This window comes from Miniopterus schreibersii (assembly GCF_964146895.1).
Source record: "Miniopterus schreibersii genome assembly, chromosome: 15".
Lineage (NCBI taxonomy): Eukaryota > Metazoa > Chordata > Mammalia > Chiroptera > Miniopteridae > Miniopterus > Miniopterus schreibersii.
In genome coordinates this window covers 4,140,760-4,158,147 of record NC_138115.1, presented here as the reverse complement: position 1 = coordinate 4,158,147, position 17,388 = coordinate 4,140,760, and the positions used below count along the sequence as shown (strand labels likewise).

Sequence of the window (17,388 nt, the reverse complement as noted above, 5' to 3'; positions counted from 1 at the left end):
GTGTCACGGTATTTTATTTTGTCTGATTTTCTCCAATTAGTTTTATAACAAAACTTTGGAGGTAAAATATACCCTCTCCATTCAGGGAAGAGACCAGACAGGGCGAGGGTGGTAGTAACCAAAATTCTGCTTCATTGTAAACCAAAGACAAAAGTCCACATTTCCTACTCCTCGCATCAGCAAAGCCGATGCGCCTAAAAGGACCTCCAGGTCGTTCACCGCCCGCAAAGCTGCTCTTCTCATTAATCCGCACTTGCAGACGCGGACACCGAGGCCCAGGACTGGCAGCCGGCTCCCTCGGGCATGCTGCTAACCTCGTGCCTCCCAGTCCCCTGCTCCTGCTGCTCAGCATGACCTGGGCGGTTTCAACACTGGGCCCCACGTCACCCAGGGGCACCGGGGCGGGCAGGAGCTAAGGACCGGCTGTGCTGCGCCCCCAGGCCAGCCGGCCAGCGGGGGTCAGGCGAGAGGGCCGGTGCCGGGCGTTCCCACCCAGCCCGCCTGCCGGGGGTCCTCCCCAGGGAGGCTGGGGCCCCGGCCACCGCGCGGGGGGGGGGCACCGCTGCGGGGCCGGGGCGGGGGCTGGCCCGACCCCCGGCAGGCCCGAGGCCCCCCGAGCGCCCGGCCCGGCCCCCGGCGCCGTTTCCGCTCGTGGAGCGACGGCTGCGGCCCGCGAGGGACGGGGCGGGGCGGGCGCGGCGGCCCGGGTGTGACCCGCCCGCCCGTGACCCGGCGGAACCCGCGGCGGTGGCGGCCGCCCGCAGCTGCTGGGGGAGGGTGAGGCGGGGAGGCCCCGGGGCGCAAGGACGCCCTGTTCATCCCCAACCGAGCGGCCGAATCTTCCTGCGTTTAGGGCACAAGTCTCCAAACACAGGCTTAGTACAAGCTCAAAAAACCAGCCCAGGCTGCGGGCGCTCTTTAGAGCGTCTTCGCCCTGTCACCGGGCGACAGAGCAGCGCTTCGAGGGCTCCGCCGGCCATTCGCTCCGCTGCGGGTGGACTGAGCGAGCTCGCGGCCCGACTCGCGGAAAGACGGGTCTCCACCCGGGGCCGGCCCCCGCCCCCGCCCCCGCCCGGCGCCGCCTCTCTTTCGGTTCCGCGCCCATTGTTATTTAGGACAGCGTAAAAGACTCACGGTAACGTCCGAAAGGAAACGCTTTACCTGGTGTAATCCCCCTTGGCTTCCTGGAAGAAAAAACAAAGACAGAGAATCGGTTTGCATTTGAGTTCATTAAGCTAAATCAGTTTTACCCTGGATCATTTACCCGCTTAAAGTTCCCCAGTCTTGCTTTGCTTTGAAGGGTGTACCCCAGGAACCCTTCCCGAGGCCGCGGGGAGACGCGGCGCCGACGAGGAGCGCGGGCGGCCCTGACTCTGCTTATTCCCGACGGAGCGGACAGCGGCGCCCTGAAAGCCGCGGCCGCTTCTCCTTCGCGCCCCCGGGAGCGCGTGGTGGACGCGAGGGCGCCGGGGCGAGTCCGCGGCGGGCCCCGAGCCGCGCACCCTGTCTGCCCCACGCGCACCCCGTTCGCCCCACGCTCGCCCCATGCGCACCCTGTCCGCTCCACGCGCTCCCCGTTCGCCCCACGCGCACCCCGTTCGCCCCACGCACACGCCTGTTCGCCCCACGCGCACCCCGTTCGCCCCACGCGCACCCTGTCCGCCCCACGCGCACCCCGTTCGCCCCACGCGCACCCTGTTCGCTCTTCCCCAGCCGGCGCGCTCGGCACCCCGGCCACCCGCGCCTCGCGAGGTAAAGGGCTCTCAGCCCAAGTCTGGGAAAGGCACACAGGAGTCACGGGGTTTAAGCGGGAGCTGCAGCGAGTCACTGCTGCCCCCCGACGTGGCCGCCGGGAGCGCTCCCCCGAGCAGGGCGCGGCCTCGCGCAGAGCGGCCTGGACCCCCTTCCTCCGAGACGCGCCTCCCCGCGCTCCCCGCGCTCCCCGCGCTCCCGCAGGCTGTGCGGGCGGCGAGCGGGGCCCCGCAGTCCTCACGGGCGGGCGACCAGCGGGCTGAAGCCCGTCGGCCCGGCCGGGCAGTTCCAGCCGCGGTTGGCTCACAGCCCCGACGAACGCACGGAGCCGCGGGCGGGCCTTACCTGCAGCGCCAGCGCCGCCAGCGTGAAGACCGTCTCGCTGTCGACTTCGATGTGCCCCTGGGGAGGGAAGCAGAGCGTCAGGGGGGCCGCCCGCCCCGCGGAGCGAGCGCTGCGGGTGGGGCGGGTCGCGGCGCGGCCGGTGCGGGCCAGTGCGGATCCTACCGATGCGCGCGGGGGCGGGGCGGAGGCGCCGCGGGCTCAGAGGAGGCTGAGGGCGCTGTGGGAGAGAGTGTGCGTGAGTGGGTGTGCGTGAGTGTGTGCGCGTGTGAGTGTGTGCGCATGAGTGTGTGTGCGTGTGTGTGCGCGCACTAATGAGCCGTGGGAGTGTGTGCGAGTGTGGGATGTGTGTGCTAATTAGCTGTGAGAGTGAGTGTGAGTGCTAATTAGCTGTGGGGAGTGCGTTTGAGCGTGCTAATTAGCTGTGGGAGTGAGTTTGAGCGTGCTAATTAGCTGTGGGAGTGTGTTTGAGTGTGCTAATTAGCTGTGGGAGTGAGTGTGTGTGAGTGTGCTAATTAGCTGTGGGAGTGTGTTTGAGCGTGCTAATCAGCTGTGGGAGTGAGTGTGTGCTAATCAGCTGTGGGAGTGAGTGTGTGCGAGTGTGCTAATTAGCTGTGGGAGTGAGTGTGAGTGTGCTAATTAGCTGTGGGAGTGAGTGTGAGTGTGCTAATTAGCTGTGGGAGTGAGTGTGTGCGAGTGTGCTAATTAGCTGTGGGAGTGAGTGTGAGTGTGCTAATTAGCTGTGGGAGTGAGTGTGTGCTAATCAGCTGTGGGAGTGAGTGTGTGCGAGTGTGCTAATTAGCTGTGGGAGTCTGTTTAGAGAGCATGTCTGGGAGGAACAGGAATGTCTTTGAGGCTGAAAATTCAGACAACTTCTAAGAATAATTTTTATCTCTACAAGTTCATTTTTAAATTCTAAAGATTTTCTTAGATTAGTTCAGTGCTTTCCTGAGAATTTTTTTCTGTGTCATAGAATGCTTATTTTGGTACATACACAATGCAAATGTTATTAAAAATACAAACTCACTTCTGAGACAATGATGCATTATTGAATTGATATTTACACCACTATAGGTAAGATGCAACGCCTTAAAAAGCAGTTCTATGGGCCCTGGCCAGTGTGGCTCAGCTGGTTGGGGCATTGTCCCCACGCACTGGAAGGCCGTGGGTTTGATTCCGGGTCAGGGCACATACCTGGGTCTTGGGTTCAGCCCCAGGTTGGGGCACGTATGGAAGGCAACTGACTGATGTTTCTCTCTCACATCTGTTTCTCTCTCTCTCCCTTCCTCTCTCTAAAATCAATAAACATATTCTTGGGTGAGGATTTAAAAAAGAAAAAAAAAGCAGTTACAGCAAATGCTTCAAGGACTAAAATTCTGTTGCTTTATAGTGAAGTTCGATGAGCTCCAATTTATCATTTTTCCATTATTTTATTTATTCATCCTTCAAGATCTGAAATTAAAATAGAAGTTCTGGGCCTCAGTTAACAGAAATGCTTTTTCAGTAGCCTGGTTGGGATGCATAACTGTAGTGGAGGGAGGGTTGCTTCTATCAATACTCAAACGCACCTTCGTTTATTTTGTTAAATATAGTAACATATGTAAATACCATCACTGCATACATAATATATTGCAACAATATGTGGTTAGAAGGGTCTCTATTTAAAAAAATTCCTGGTGATATTCTAGTTTGTAAGCATCCACATGTAAAAACAATTCCACGTCACCCACCCCTTGCCCAGGTCCTGTATAAATTAGTACCTGAAGGTGCAGTGTTTAACCACATGGAGCTCAGGGGCCTGGACACTGCCCTGCGCTCTCTCATTCCCCCTGAGAATCCAGGCCAGAGGGTTTCCCTGACACCAAGGGCATCAGTGGGGGTGATTAAGTAGTTCGGAGTAAATGCACACTCAGTGGGTTTACAGAAGCCGGTAGCTTGGGGAGGAGTTCTGGAAGGATTATGCATTTCTCTGAGGTTTCTGAGTGATTTCAATGGGGTTCTCAAAAACAAAACTAAACTAAACGAAATGAACTAAACTAAAGCCACAAAATGAAACAAACCAAACACCCAGGACATTCCAATGACAGCAGTGATAACTATCCATGTTTCTTTATATTTCAAAATGAACACAAATTAACTGCATTCCGCAACATCTGAGTGTCCCTTCTGAAACCCGAGGCAGGATCTGCTTCAAGAGTTTCTACTTCACAAAGCAAGGGGCCCAGCCTTGGAACCTGAAGCTCCACTGTTATCTCTAGAAACAATCACACAATCAAGAGGAGCCAGGCTGATGGTAGGAACCAATGCCCTCTGTCTTTCAGGCAAGAGATGTGGTTTTCTAACCTGGTGAAAGACGATGGAGCAGTTAACACAACAGGTGAGGTAGGTATTGATCAAGATTACATTTTAGAAAGGTTAAATTCCTTACTTTCAAAGTAAAAGAAACTCACGTAGAGCAAGGAGGGGGAGAGGGGAGATTCTAAAACATTGCTGAATTTGAAATTAGGCTCAAACTCAAAGTTAAAGTCAAATTTGTCTTAAAATCTTAGAGAAGAGAGAAAGTGGATTATTTGGGGTATGAAAATGACTAAGGTTGAATAAAATATATTGAAAATATTTGCCAACTCCTCTGACCCCCTTTGCCTTATCAGAACCTTGGGGGAGTCATTCAAACAATATTTTAGACACCAACTTTTCAATTTAGTAAATGAGAGTTCAGCAGATAAAAAGACCTCAAACAGATACTCTTAAGGATGCTGCCAAATAATTCTCCACCTTCAAAGGTCATTAAGTATTAAAAGTACTGAAATGTGGAGCTGGAGCAGGAGAGTACCAGGCTCAGACAGCTCCAGTGTGGGGAGGCGACTGTGCAACGCGCCTACAGACTTTTCCACCTACACAAGTGGCCCCACCACGATTCTCGTGGAGGAGGGCGGCGGTGGGGCAGAGCGGTGGGCCCTATCAAAGTCCAGGGAGACAGAGGAAGCGGAATTTGGCAGAGCCCCACATTCTTTCATATACCTCAGCCCCCCACCCCCAGTTAACCTCTGTTCTGGAAATTCAAGGCAACCTATACGTTTAGTGTGGAATTCACCAAACCATGTATTAACCAGAAGTAATACTATTTGCCTGGCTCTCAGCAACTTCACATGGTGAAATTCAATTAAGTCTTATACTGAACTGTAGAATTTCATGCCTGAAGTGTAAAAGTTCTGTAGAAACTGCAGTCTGCTCTAGGACAGAACATGTCTTTTACTTACAACCATAGCAACGAAGGTAACCTTATAGGTACTAGGCAAGCTAACACTTGAGAAACGAATCTCCTCAAAGAGCGAGGTAATGGGATCCTCCACGGGTTTCCATGACTGTCAAGGATAAACAAAGAGAGCAGAGAAGTCAGGCAGCTGATGTGGCTGAACGCACGAGGTCATATGAGACAGGCCCAGGCCCTGGAGCTGCTCCCTCATGGCTAATTTAACTGGATATGGATTCAATCACTGGGTCACTGGGTCAGGTTCCACACTGGACACCTTAGTTTTGTCCTTGGCTTGCTGGCTCTTTTGATCAAGACATCATGCTAATGAGGTGAACTCTAGGTTTCTACTTCCAAAGTAGGAGAACAGAATAAAAGAAAGTTTTAGGATTTGGGGGTGAATTTAGTTAAACTCTGACTCCTGTGATTTTACTGATGATGGCACTCCACAGGGACATGATCCTCAGGGCACTACCGAACCCCATAGCCGATGTTGACTCTGGACTCCCAGCTCAGTGCTCTTCCACTCTGCCATGCACTAGTTAACTTGCTATGACTCCTGTGCAAATATCTCACCAGGAATCTTCCAAAGACATGCTTTGGTAAAAACTAGAATCAGGTAGATTGGAAAAGTGACTCCAAATGCCACTTCCACTGTTGGTGGGACAATACGCCATCATCAAACACACACACTCACAGAATGGGAAAGCTATTTCTGAACACTCATCATGCTTTTCCTGTATCCATGCTGTTCTCCATGGAAACTTATTCTGCACTATAGTAATGGAAATTAATAAAGGACTTAGAACTACTTGACAAACTGTTGGGAGACCTGAATTTGCATCCAAGTCTGTTACTAATTACCTGTCTATTTTAGGGTTAAGTCTACAACAAAATTAACTTGTAAGAACACCAACAAATAAATGTAAAAGAAATGAAAGAAACAGAAAATTACCACTTGCAACAATTACAGTACTAACTGATTCAGAGAAAGACTTTAATAGATAAAAACTATTGGGTCAAAGTTAGATGAGAAACAGGAGAGGATATTTACATAACCTCAAGGGAACTTGCTGTAGGGGAAAATAAATTAAGAAGGGGAAAATGGTAACTCTTTATGGTGAATTAAAAGCTGACAGATACTGTCTAACCAAGGAATAAAATATCATCAATAATTGGATAGACCAGCATCATGCGCCTTCTGATGGTCTGCACAGAAGACACAGCCTCATTTACACACAGTACTGTGCGGTAAGTGCAAATGTTTCACCAACAGAAATGTGGGGGTGGGAGGGGGGAGCCCTGAATTGTAGCATTTGTTGATTTCCATGGTGTAAATATTGCCACCTTGGCTGATTTCAAGCTATAAATATGACATCACAGAACATGGCTCTGGGAAGAGACGTGAGAACTGGCTTTCATAGCTGGCACTAATTGGCTCCAGCATACCACTGGGTAGTGCCCCTGACAAAAATACATCACCAGATCTCATCATGAGGAACCATGAGATGATCCCAAACTGAGGGGTATTCTATAAAACAGCTGGCCCATAATCCTTAAAAATGTCAATGTGATGAATGCCAAAAAGGACAGTTCCAAAGCCAAGGAGAACAGAGTCATAACAACTAACTGCAGTGCATTATCTTGGGTCAAGAGGAGAAGTTGTTATAAAGGGCATTATTGGTACAGTTGGGTTGTATGTTAGGCAATAGTATAGATTCAATGTTAAGTGTTCTGAATACGATCATTGTTACATGGTATCTATACAAGGGGTGTCCTTGATCCTAAGAAATATTCAGGGAAATATTTAGGGATAAACAGTGCAACCTACTCTCAAATGGTTCAGGGAAAAAAAATGACACTTATTGTGGGGAGGAAAGGGAAAGCGTGTGTGTGTGTGTGTGCGCGCGCGCGCAAATGTGGCAAAATGTTAACAACTGGCAGAGTTCTTTGATAGATACACTGGATTTTTTTGTGCTATTCTTGCAACTCTTCTGTGAGTTTGAAATTATTTGAAAATGAAAAGTTTGTTTAAAAAAGGACCTATTTTCCTGCAGTGCAGGATATCTATTCGTCTTGACTGCCTAGTACCCTTCCTTATTCTGAGCAGAATATCCCATTCTTCTGGAGAATGGATCCTTTCCCGACTGGCTCCAGGACAAACACAGTCATCCTTCTGTGGACAAGTGATAGGAGCTGGTCCAGAGATTTTCCCAGACATTTTCTAACTGAGGACTAGGAAGAAGGATCTCTCTCTGGGCACAAAGTTGGGGGAGGCGTAAACCAAAGAGAATCACCAATGTCCGCAGATGGAGAGGAAGGGCTTCTTGACACTGGTAGTCAATAGTATCCACTCCTCATCTGCACCAGTCTTTAGAGTCTGGTTAAAATAAAAAAACTGGCAAAAATGATGCCTCAGATGTTGCTTAGCTGCTTTCACTGTGGTTCACCACTAGACCTGCCGACAATGCAAAGGGCAGATGTGACAAGGACACAGATGAGTCAGTGGGGGCAGCTCCCCGGAGCCTCTCTAATTCCTTCTGTGGACACATCTATCTGGAGGAAGCTGCCAGGCTAGAGAAGCCCAGGTGTATGAGCTGAGTCTTCGCACAATTAGGCGAGCGGAGGGGCCGCGTCAACACTTAACACCTACCTACTGCCTAAGGAGGCAATTCTTGCTAGGCCGAGAGGCATACTTCCCGGTGCCAGTTCCTGTTTTCTGGGGGTTGTCAATCCCCTGGAGGCCAGGCCACAACCACCACGTGTGTACCCCTCCTCCCCATGTGCGAATGAACCCATACCTTCTCCTCTTGTCCGAGCTAGTTGTGAGAGGTAATGTTTATGGAGGATGGCTTCAACGATGTATTGCCTGTTCATTTTTCTAAAACAGGGTTTTGCAAACTTGGCACAACTGACATCCTGAGTTAGGCCATTCTTTGTTGTGGGGCCGTCCTGTGCAAGCAGCAGGTGTTACGCAGCATCCCTGGCCTCTACTCACCAGATTCTAGGAATAGCCTCCCCTGAGCTGTGACTACCAAAAAACGTCTCCAAGGCCTCCCCTGAGCTGTGACCACCAAAAACGGCTCCAAGGCATTTCCAAATGGCCCCTGGTGGGCAAAACTGATCCAGTTCATTCTTTGTTTTATTCTTGGATTAAACTAGAATCATTAGAAACCTACAAAATTGAACCACAAGGTTTGTCCCAGGTAAAACAGCATTTTTGGAAGCCTATTTTGGCATTACTCCACTGGCTTCTGTTGATAATTGGTATAAGAAACAACCCACAACCCTCAGAGCCCTGGCCAGCGTGGCTCAGCTGGTTGCAGCATCTTCCTGAAGGGTCCTGGGTTTGATTCCTGGTCAGGGCATGTACCTAGGTTGTGGGTTTGATCCCAGGTAGCTGGGGCACGTGCGAGAGGAAGCAGATTGATGTTTCTCTTTCACATCAATGTTTCTCACTCTTTCTCCCTTCTTTTCTCTAAAGTCAATAAATATATCCTTGGGTAAGAATTAAAAATAAATTTTTTAAAAAAAGAAACAAACCTCTGAAATTCATTATTTTAAGAACTCTAGGTGTGTTGAGGATATAGTTCATTTCATCATCTAATGTCCCTTTACATGGACCCTCGGTGGAGTTCCTGATTCGTAGGACCAGTAGTGCCTGTGTCCCTTCAAGCAGCAGCTTTGTTTGGACCTTGATGTCCACTGTGTGTCATGCCAGTGACCATAACTCCCTCTCCACTTTGGCTCTTATGAGAACTTGAATTTCAAATTCGTGGGCTCCATGCATGCTTAGACTCACCACGGATGTTTTCTACTAACCTTAACCCTGTTGGCACCTAATTATTTATACCTTTATTTTCTCATTTACAGATAACCGATTTCATCGCGTACTGTGTTTTAGAGTGTTTTTCTACTCTACTGAGGTACACAAAATAAAATGTACAAGTCTTAGTGTACAGCGCAATGAATCTGACGTGTGTACACTCATGTAACCATCCCCCAGGCCCAGATATCAAACATTCTAATTTTTTTTGTCTGACGGAAATGTATGTATTTTTATAAACCACGTCAAATCAGTAAAATTATTTTTGCTAATTAGAAAAGTATAAAACAATACTGCAAAACTGTTTGAATTTGCAATTCTTCAACTACTAAACAATTTGTGTATTTTCCTTGCAATTGCATTTTATTTGTTATTCTTGTGTATGAAATAACCCTTTGCTCACTTACCTGTCTGAGAACTTAGGTTTAATTTGAGCTACCAATATTAACACTTTTTCTTGTCTGTTGGGGACAGACTGTCCTCTAGCCTGTTCTCCTTAGCTGTGCTCGCTGTCTCCTGGCCTCCTGCTGGCTGTGCAGTCAGGTTGGACGGGGCCTCTCTCTCCCACTGCAAGAATCTGTGGAGCCCCCAGCAAGTTATATTTTCTGAAACTCAGTTCCTCATCTGCAAAATGGGGAACAATAATGTTGACTTGACCGAGTTGTTAGGGCATGAAAGGCAGTACAAGTGTAAGCATTTAGCATAAAGTCTAGCCCTCAGAGACGCTCTCTCTGCCATTCTTTCTGCGCTAACGTTGGCATCTGCTTCTTACGTTCTTGCATATCAACACGTCTATGGTTATCTGCTTTGTTCTGGGACGCTGTTCCATCTCTGTGTAGTTCCATGACATTTAATCACTGTTCCATAACAATGTCTCAATATTTGATGGGCTAAATGCTTTAATTTTAAATAATCTTTGATAGTCTCTTTCATTAATTTTTAAAAGAAATTTAAAAACAATCTTGTCAGGTTTTTAAAAAGCTAATAATTTGTCTCCCTGAGGGGTAATATGTTTCTATTGAAATTGCTTTATAGTGATCATAAAGCTTTATGATATATACCATAAAGATCACATAATCCAGTGGCAGGGTTAATACTTAGTATTTTATATTTTCCTATATAAATGGACTACTTTTTTTCATTCTAATCTTTATCTAGTTATCATTACATAGGATTATGATTTTTAGTGTATTTAACTTATATTCAATTTCTTCACCAAAACCCATAACCCCACTAAGTTATTTCCATTTTGTAGGCACATAGTGGAGTTGTCTCCCATGACAATATTTTGGTGCAGTTCTTTGCAGGGTAGGGTGGTGCGTCTGACTGCATTGGATGAAGAAGCCATTTTACTTAGCACATCGGGTCTGCTTTCTCTTATACCAAGGTGGCGGAGTGTAAGTTAGTTCTGGACCAACTTTTTGGCAGGGCCCACTAAAGCTTAACACGCATACCCACTGTGTCCCAGCAAGCCTGCTCCCGGGTACACTCCTAACAGGATGCTTACAGAAGTCCACTGGACGGTGGGCACCGGGATCGTCACGGCAGCGCTCTCTGTAACGGCCCAGCACTGCAAGGTCCCCCAGGGCCGACCAGGGGGTGATGAACGGTGGTACAGTCACACTACAAACTATTATTCAGCCGTGGAAGTGAACAAGCTGCCACAGCCACAGGACACACACATGGGTGAATCTCAAAACATCTGAACAAAAGAAACCAGACATTAAAGAGCACAGGCTATGTGCCTCCAGTTGTATAAACTACAAATTCAGCCAAAACTAATAAATGCTGCTGCAAGTCATGGCAGCAGGGGGACTAGTGACGGGGAGAGGACGCGTGAGGGCTTCCCAGGCGCTGGCAATGCTCTGCTTTGTTGATACTGACGCCAGTCACACGATGTGTTCAGTTTGTGGTGTTCATGGAGTCGCACTCTTACATACATGCACTTTCCTGTATGTGTGTTATACTTCAATACTAGTTAAGGAACAAACAAACGGGGCTCCTGATCTTTCCTGCAGCCCTTACCACCTTGATGACGGCAGTCCCATCCCTGCTTGTGGAGGTCCAAGAGCTCGCGGCGCAGCGCTGGGCAGCGAGCCACCTGGGCAGCTGTGTTTGGTGACTCTGTCTGCACCTCGGAGTACGTTATAAACCTTATTTATTCTCTTTATCGTCTTCCTCCCCACCCACCCTTGCTCCTGCCTGGAAGGTAAGATCTCTACGAGCATGGATGTTTAGCTCTTTGGCCCTAGCTCTCTCTCCAGGACCCAGAACACCGCCTGGCCCAAAGCCGGTGCTCAAAACATTTGTAGAATATCGCCTCAAGGAATCGTAAAGAGTCGACAGGTGTATTCGTGTGTCTTTTTCTTAAGGGACTGCTTCTGGTGCTTCCGGACTCGCCGTGCAGGTGACTTGACGGGTTTCAGCTCCGTGCAGGCCGCAGCTGAGCCGCGAGCCCTGGCTCAGGCTCAGGCTCAGGCTCCCAGCCGCAGGCCGGCCGGCAGCCCAGCCGGTGGCAGCAGCGGCCTCCGCTCAAGCGCTGACCACGCCGCGCGGCCGGATGCCAGGGCCTGTCACCTTTCTGGCTTCACTCTCTAAAAATGTAAGCGGAAAGCAATACCCGTCTCGCAGCTTCGTGGGGTTGGGAGGACAGAAGGAAGACCGGATGGAAAGATGCTTTGGAAAAAGTGAGAATGCGCTTCAAGAAAAGCAAACAGGCACAGGTGCGTTTGCGGTTTGGAAACGTGAGCAGCGTGCCCGCGGCACCCAGGCAGACGCCTCTCGGGAGCGTGGTCAGGAAGGCAGGAGCGGAGAGGGAAAGCCTGCAGCCCGGGACGCGCGTTGGCTCGTGGGCGGGCGGCATGGAAGCGAGGAGGGGCGCTAACCGGGCCGCGCCTTCGAGGACCCGCCCGCTGGGCTGGCCGTGCGTTTTATTTTAGGTGGGCAGGTAGCACACAGTTTTGTTCTTGGAATGAAGTTCCAACTAGTTTAATAGAAACCAGATCTTGGGTTCTAGTCCCATTCTCCGCTAAAAAAAATTAAGCGGCTGACCCAAAGCCAGGCAGTGGGAGCATTTTCAGCATCTCCAACTTTTCTAATGACTGACAGAATGGATTACAACACATTGAAGACAGAAGAGTCCACGAGTCCATGCTAATGTTAAAAAGTATTTTTCAAAGGTCGAGATGGAGAAGGGAAATTATTCTTTTCAGGTGGATGCTAAGAAACGTCGAAGGTGGCAGAATTAGAGGCTCACCACTTACAATCACTACAGTGCTTACTTAGCGAGGTCCCCAGTGGAGGCCAAGACCACTGGGGCACAGACTTGGGAAGGTGGGTAGCCAAACAGCCTCCAAGTGCCAGTTCCAGACGAGTGATTAATCACAGAGGGGAAAAGATGAAGAGAAACCCAGCAGATACCATAGCCTTAACCAAACCAAGGGGTGCGGCACTGAAGCCTCCGTGTGAGACACACTGAGAAGCACACAACATGACTTACGCAGCGTTCCTGCCACAAGGAAATCATACTGGGCCAGAGGCGCTCAGCCTTTGGTATGTAGCAGAATTACCCCGAGAGCTAGTAACGAACACAGAGAGGCCCAGGCTCGCTGAGGCAGGGTAGGACAAAACCAGTGTGGCTCTCTTTTCACCAAGTTCCCAGATGACTGAGACATGGTCACCAAGATACATGTTGGGAACCACTGAATTAGACAAATCCATATTTCACAAATTGAATTGAGAGATATTCTGGAAAGAAACTGGCTTAGCTCTCAAAAATACCAGTGTAAGGAAAGCCAGAGGAAGCCTGGACACCTGCTTCCAATTCTGGAGACTAAAGCGTCACAAGGACCAAACGCAGTGTGTGATCCTGGACTGGGTCCTGGATCAGAAAAGGAGAAGAAAGCTATAAAAAACACTACTGACACAACTGGAAAAATTCTAACAATAACTGCACATTGGACAATAAATGCTCAGTAGATACACACAATCTGTGAAATAAAACTCTAAACTCCGCAACAGGCAGAGATCCGTTTAGCTCACCGCTGCACACCCAGCAGCACCTGCACAGTGCCTGGCACACAGTGGACATAAATATTTCAACAAATTAATCTATACTTAAAAACTAAACCTTTGGATGGCAATGTTCTACCAAATTAGGCTGCAAAAAAGAAAATCATCAGGACTGAGTCTCCCTCCCCCCAATTCTTACTTTTACTTTCCTCCAATTCGAGTCCTTGAGGTTCCACTTTGTTCCTTTTCGGCCCAGGAAGAATGAGCTTGTCACATGGTCAATATCAGAAGACTGGCTCCACCAACCCTTTTTATAAACTCTTCCACCAACACATTTTCAAAGCAAGGGAGTGAATGTTTATGAGACTGCCCTGAAAATTAAAGGTGTGGTGATCTAAGGCCAAATTGTCATGCGATGCAAGAAAGGCAGGGAGCCTAACTAGGTCAGGCTCTGCTAACAAGCGTGGAAGTTCAGGGCTCCCACATCTGATAAGTACGCAGGGCGACAATTGGAGGACAGATGGATAGTCATCACCGAGCAAAGGCTTGGAACCCGGCTCCCAGCTGCTGGGCCCGCCCGGGTGCACTGCAAGATCACACAGCCGACGTTAATCACGGAGCCCTAATTGCTAAAAGCATGCTGGCACCGTTGACAATTACAATTTGAATTTGTAGTCATGGAGTATTCTGGCGGAAACTTGTCATATATACTTTTTAAGAGCACAAGGTGCTTACTGGATAATGGAGGGGATTAGCGTGAGAAAAGATGGATCCGGAGCAAGGCAGTTAAGGTGATGGCGTTAGAGTTGAGCCTCTGAACACAGGGCCCCGCTGCGGGGAGAGGCTCTTGCTCCGGGTGTTTCTCAGGATTACATACGCAATGAGACTTCTGTTTTCAGGACGACTGTGCATTCACCTGGCTGGGCTGAGTTTATAAGATTTTCCCAATGGGGCATATCACCTTGAAAGTATTCTCACCAACATTCTCCTTTTAGGCCATAATTGCAGTTATTTATGCTCAAGGGATTCTTATAAATGAGAACATTTCATAACAGTCCTCTTGGGAACTTTAGAATAATATTGTCAATAACAGCAGCAGAAACAAGGAACACTTAAATGCTGATCATCTGTGCCAAGAGGTCACGAGGTGAATTCACTGAGTTCCCAGGACAACCCTGTGAGGAGCTAACCCCTGGTATCGCCTCACTGCACAGGTGGGGACACTGAAGCTTAGGAAGGTAGACAAGCCTAAGGCCAGCCAGCTGGCACACGGTGGGGCCAGGACGGGCTAGACGGCTGGGTCCTCCCCTCGGCAGCCCTGCCCCTCCCACATGGGCATCCAACCAGACTGAATGGTCTCTCCAAGGAGGGCGCAATCTCGGTTGGTTTGAAGTGCTCACTGACGTCACCTGTAGCACAAATAAACTGTGCTCATAAGATACATTACATGTTCTGAGCAAATTTAAAATGGTAACCATCTGTGCCCAGTTCAACAGGTTTACCTGAAATGGATATCTCAGCCTATTACCTAATGAATCCAGATTGCACAGCATTAAGTATTAGGCCTACTTAATTATGAAATGGAAGTCTTCTACTCAGTATCTTCTTCCTGAAAAATATAAAGATAGCCCTTAAGCCTCCTCCATATCTGTCTTAAGCAGGTTTATACTGCAGAGGGGCCACTTACACCTGCTTCTAGAATGGGTTAAAAATAAACAGAGCCCAGCGGCATGGCTCAGTGGTTGAGCATCGACCTAGGATCCAGGAGATTGCAGTTTGATTCCCGGTCAGGGCACAGGCCCGGGTTGAGGCTCGATCCCAAGTCAGGAGCGTGCAGGAGGCAGCCCATCGATGACTCTCTCTCATCATTGATGTTTCTCTCTCTCCCTTCCTCTCTCTGAAATCAATAAAGATATATTTTTTAAAAAACTAGATGACAGAGAGATGATACGTGGACAGGTAAAGTGGCTGGATGGACAGAGACAAATAGTTGGCATGGGCAAATCTGGTTTTGGAAGTTTTTTTGCCATACTCCCTTTGAATACATGATTTGTGTCTTCAAGGATGTCACCTAAGCATTTTCAAGAGCTGGAAATGTACAATGAAATTTGATTTCTAAAATAAATTGAGAAAATATCTTACAGGGTCTTTTCATCCATCCCTAGAGTTTAAAATTTTATCTTTTCAGCTGATTGAAACTTCTACCTCCTACTTCCATCCAAGCATTTATCATGGCATTTTCATGACTTTTTTTGAGTCATAATTTAACTGTAATGCTACTTTTATAGCCCATTTCTGAGATGATGGTTTACCAAAAGTATCAGTGCTGGGTTTAAATGTTTTAAGATAATTTATGTTAAGTGTTCCCATTATGAAATGCAGGTCTTCCGATTGAATTTTCAGTAGCTCCTTTCAATGAATTCAACAAATAATTGAGAGGCTACTTGTGCTGGCAACACATCCGTGAACAAAGATTTCATTCTGTATAAATTCCCCCGGCTGTGCCAACTGCAGGACATTTTCCTGTCCTCCATTGCGTGACCATGGCCTTTTACCTCTCTGGGCCCAAGGCTATTCACCTGAGGAATAGCAACTTCCCCTTCACCATCTCAGGGAGGTCCCTCAGGATTAAAATTGGCATGTGTTATAAGCTATTATTATGTAAACTTTGATTCTCATAATGCACAAGGCAGCATATATCTGAAAGTTTGTGGCTTAAGACACATAATTACCATGTTAGGGAAACACAGAGGGAAAGCCACATGAAACAGGGAAAGGTGAAATATTTATTGTAAAGCTTTCAGTAGCCCTTTAAAATACAATATTAGGTTTCTTTGTTCCTTCTGCACTGGCTCTTTTCCAAACCAACTCTGATGTTTAGTTTAGTGACTTCACTTGGTAAATATCAGTGGCCAGTTAAGAGAAGGCAGGCTCACCTCTCCACGGACAGAATTTACAGCCTGCAAAATCAGCTTCTGATCCTTTAAATTATTTCAGCATATTGAAATGAGCTTGAGGATTAACACACACACACTGACTTATGCAAACACTCTCAAATCCCAACTGCTAAAACTGTCAGGTTAGCAGATATCCAAATATATTTCAGTTCTTCATAACTACTCAAGTTGTTGGCTGTTGAACTAGGTGGAATAATCCCAGGGTGAGAGCCGTGAGTGTGATGCTGACAGTAATGGGTTGGTTACGGAGGCATGAGCTTCAAGCTCTGTTAGGTTAAACTGAGCTGAGACGAGTTCCTCTCACTTAAGGCATTATAAATAGGGGTAGTAACAGGTCTTTCCATGAATCTGTGCTTTAAAAAGTTTCTCTGACAAGAGCAGAGAGCTGGAACAGTACTAAGTTATCAAAATATCTCTCTAGGTTTTAGGAGAATGTTTCTCAAAAACCAGTCCCATTGCGATCACCCAGGTGCTCATTATTGACTGTTGGGATGGCTCATTTCTCCGAATTTTCCTCCATCCCTGCTTTGCCTGTATGATACCGTGGGCTCTGCTAAGAAGGAAGCAGGAAAGTCCACGGTATTCTGGGTGGTCTGGCTGAGTGGCTGGCGTGGGAGACTCGGCTCAAATGTTTTAGGATTAACTGGACTCCCTCTGTATATATGCGCTGTCTTCGAGGCAGTCGAAAGTTGATGACTTACTACTTTGGAAGTCCAAGAAAAGGTGCTCGACTGTGAGAGCAGAAGCGCGTCTACCTATCTTTGCGGCTGCTTTCACAGTGATTCTCCCAAATGCCTCCAACAAGGCGAATGAAGCAGCAGAGGTGCTGACCGCGCCTGCTTTAGGGTGACAAAGGGGGCCCCAGCCGGCTCAGCAGATTCAAGTTTCAAGACACAAGCACCACACTGACTCTGGAAACTGAGTTTAGGAGCTGTAGCTCTATCGTAGGCGGTGGGAACAAAATAAGATTGAAAGCTGAAAAAGCCTTATTTTATGATTGTTACTCAGAACTGATTTTCAGTTTAACTTGATCTTTTCACAAGTTTATCTTGCAAAACTCGATCAATTAGTTATTAGTGTAAACTACATGTATTTTGCTCAGTTGGCAAATATTTACTGAGGGCCTCTGTGTATGCCAGCTCTGTGCCAGTGGTGGGGCCTAAAGATTAGTAGCAGCTGACCCTGGTCCCAAGGAGCCAGGCAAGCTGTGGGGTGGCAGACACGTAAACAGACAATTCGACACAATG

At 48.0% G+C, this 17,388-nt stretch overlaps 1 protein-coding gene across 3 annotated transcripts in view; it reads right to left on the bottom strand.

Moving 5' to 3' along the window:
• The window catches only part of FRMD4B (FERM domain containing 4B), a 304,300-nt gene that overhangs the window by 60,103 nt on the left and 226,809 nt on the right, over positions 1-17,388 (bottom strand). For all 3 annotated transcript variants that reach the window (XM_081160523.1, XM_081160521.1, XM_081160522.1), the window contains 2 exons: positions 2,098-2,154; positions 1,162-1,184 (listed from right to left, as the gene is read on the bottom strand). In XM_081160523.1, the coding sequence (XP_081016649.1) occupies positions 1,162-1,184; positions 2,098-2,154 (80 nt within the window). The remainder of the gene's footprint in view (positions 1-1,161; positions 1,185-2,097; positions 2,155-17,388) is intronic.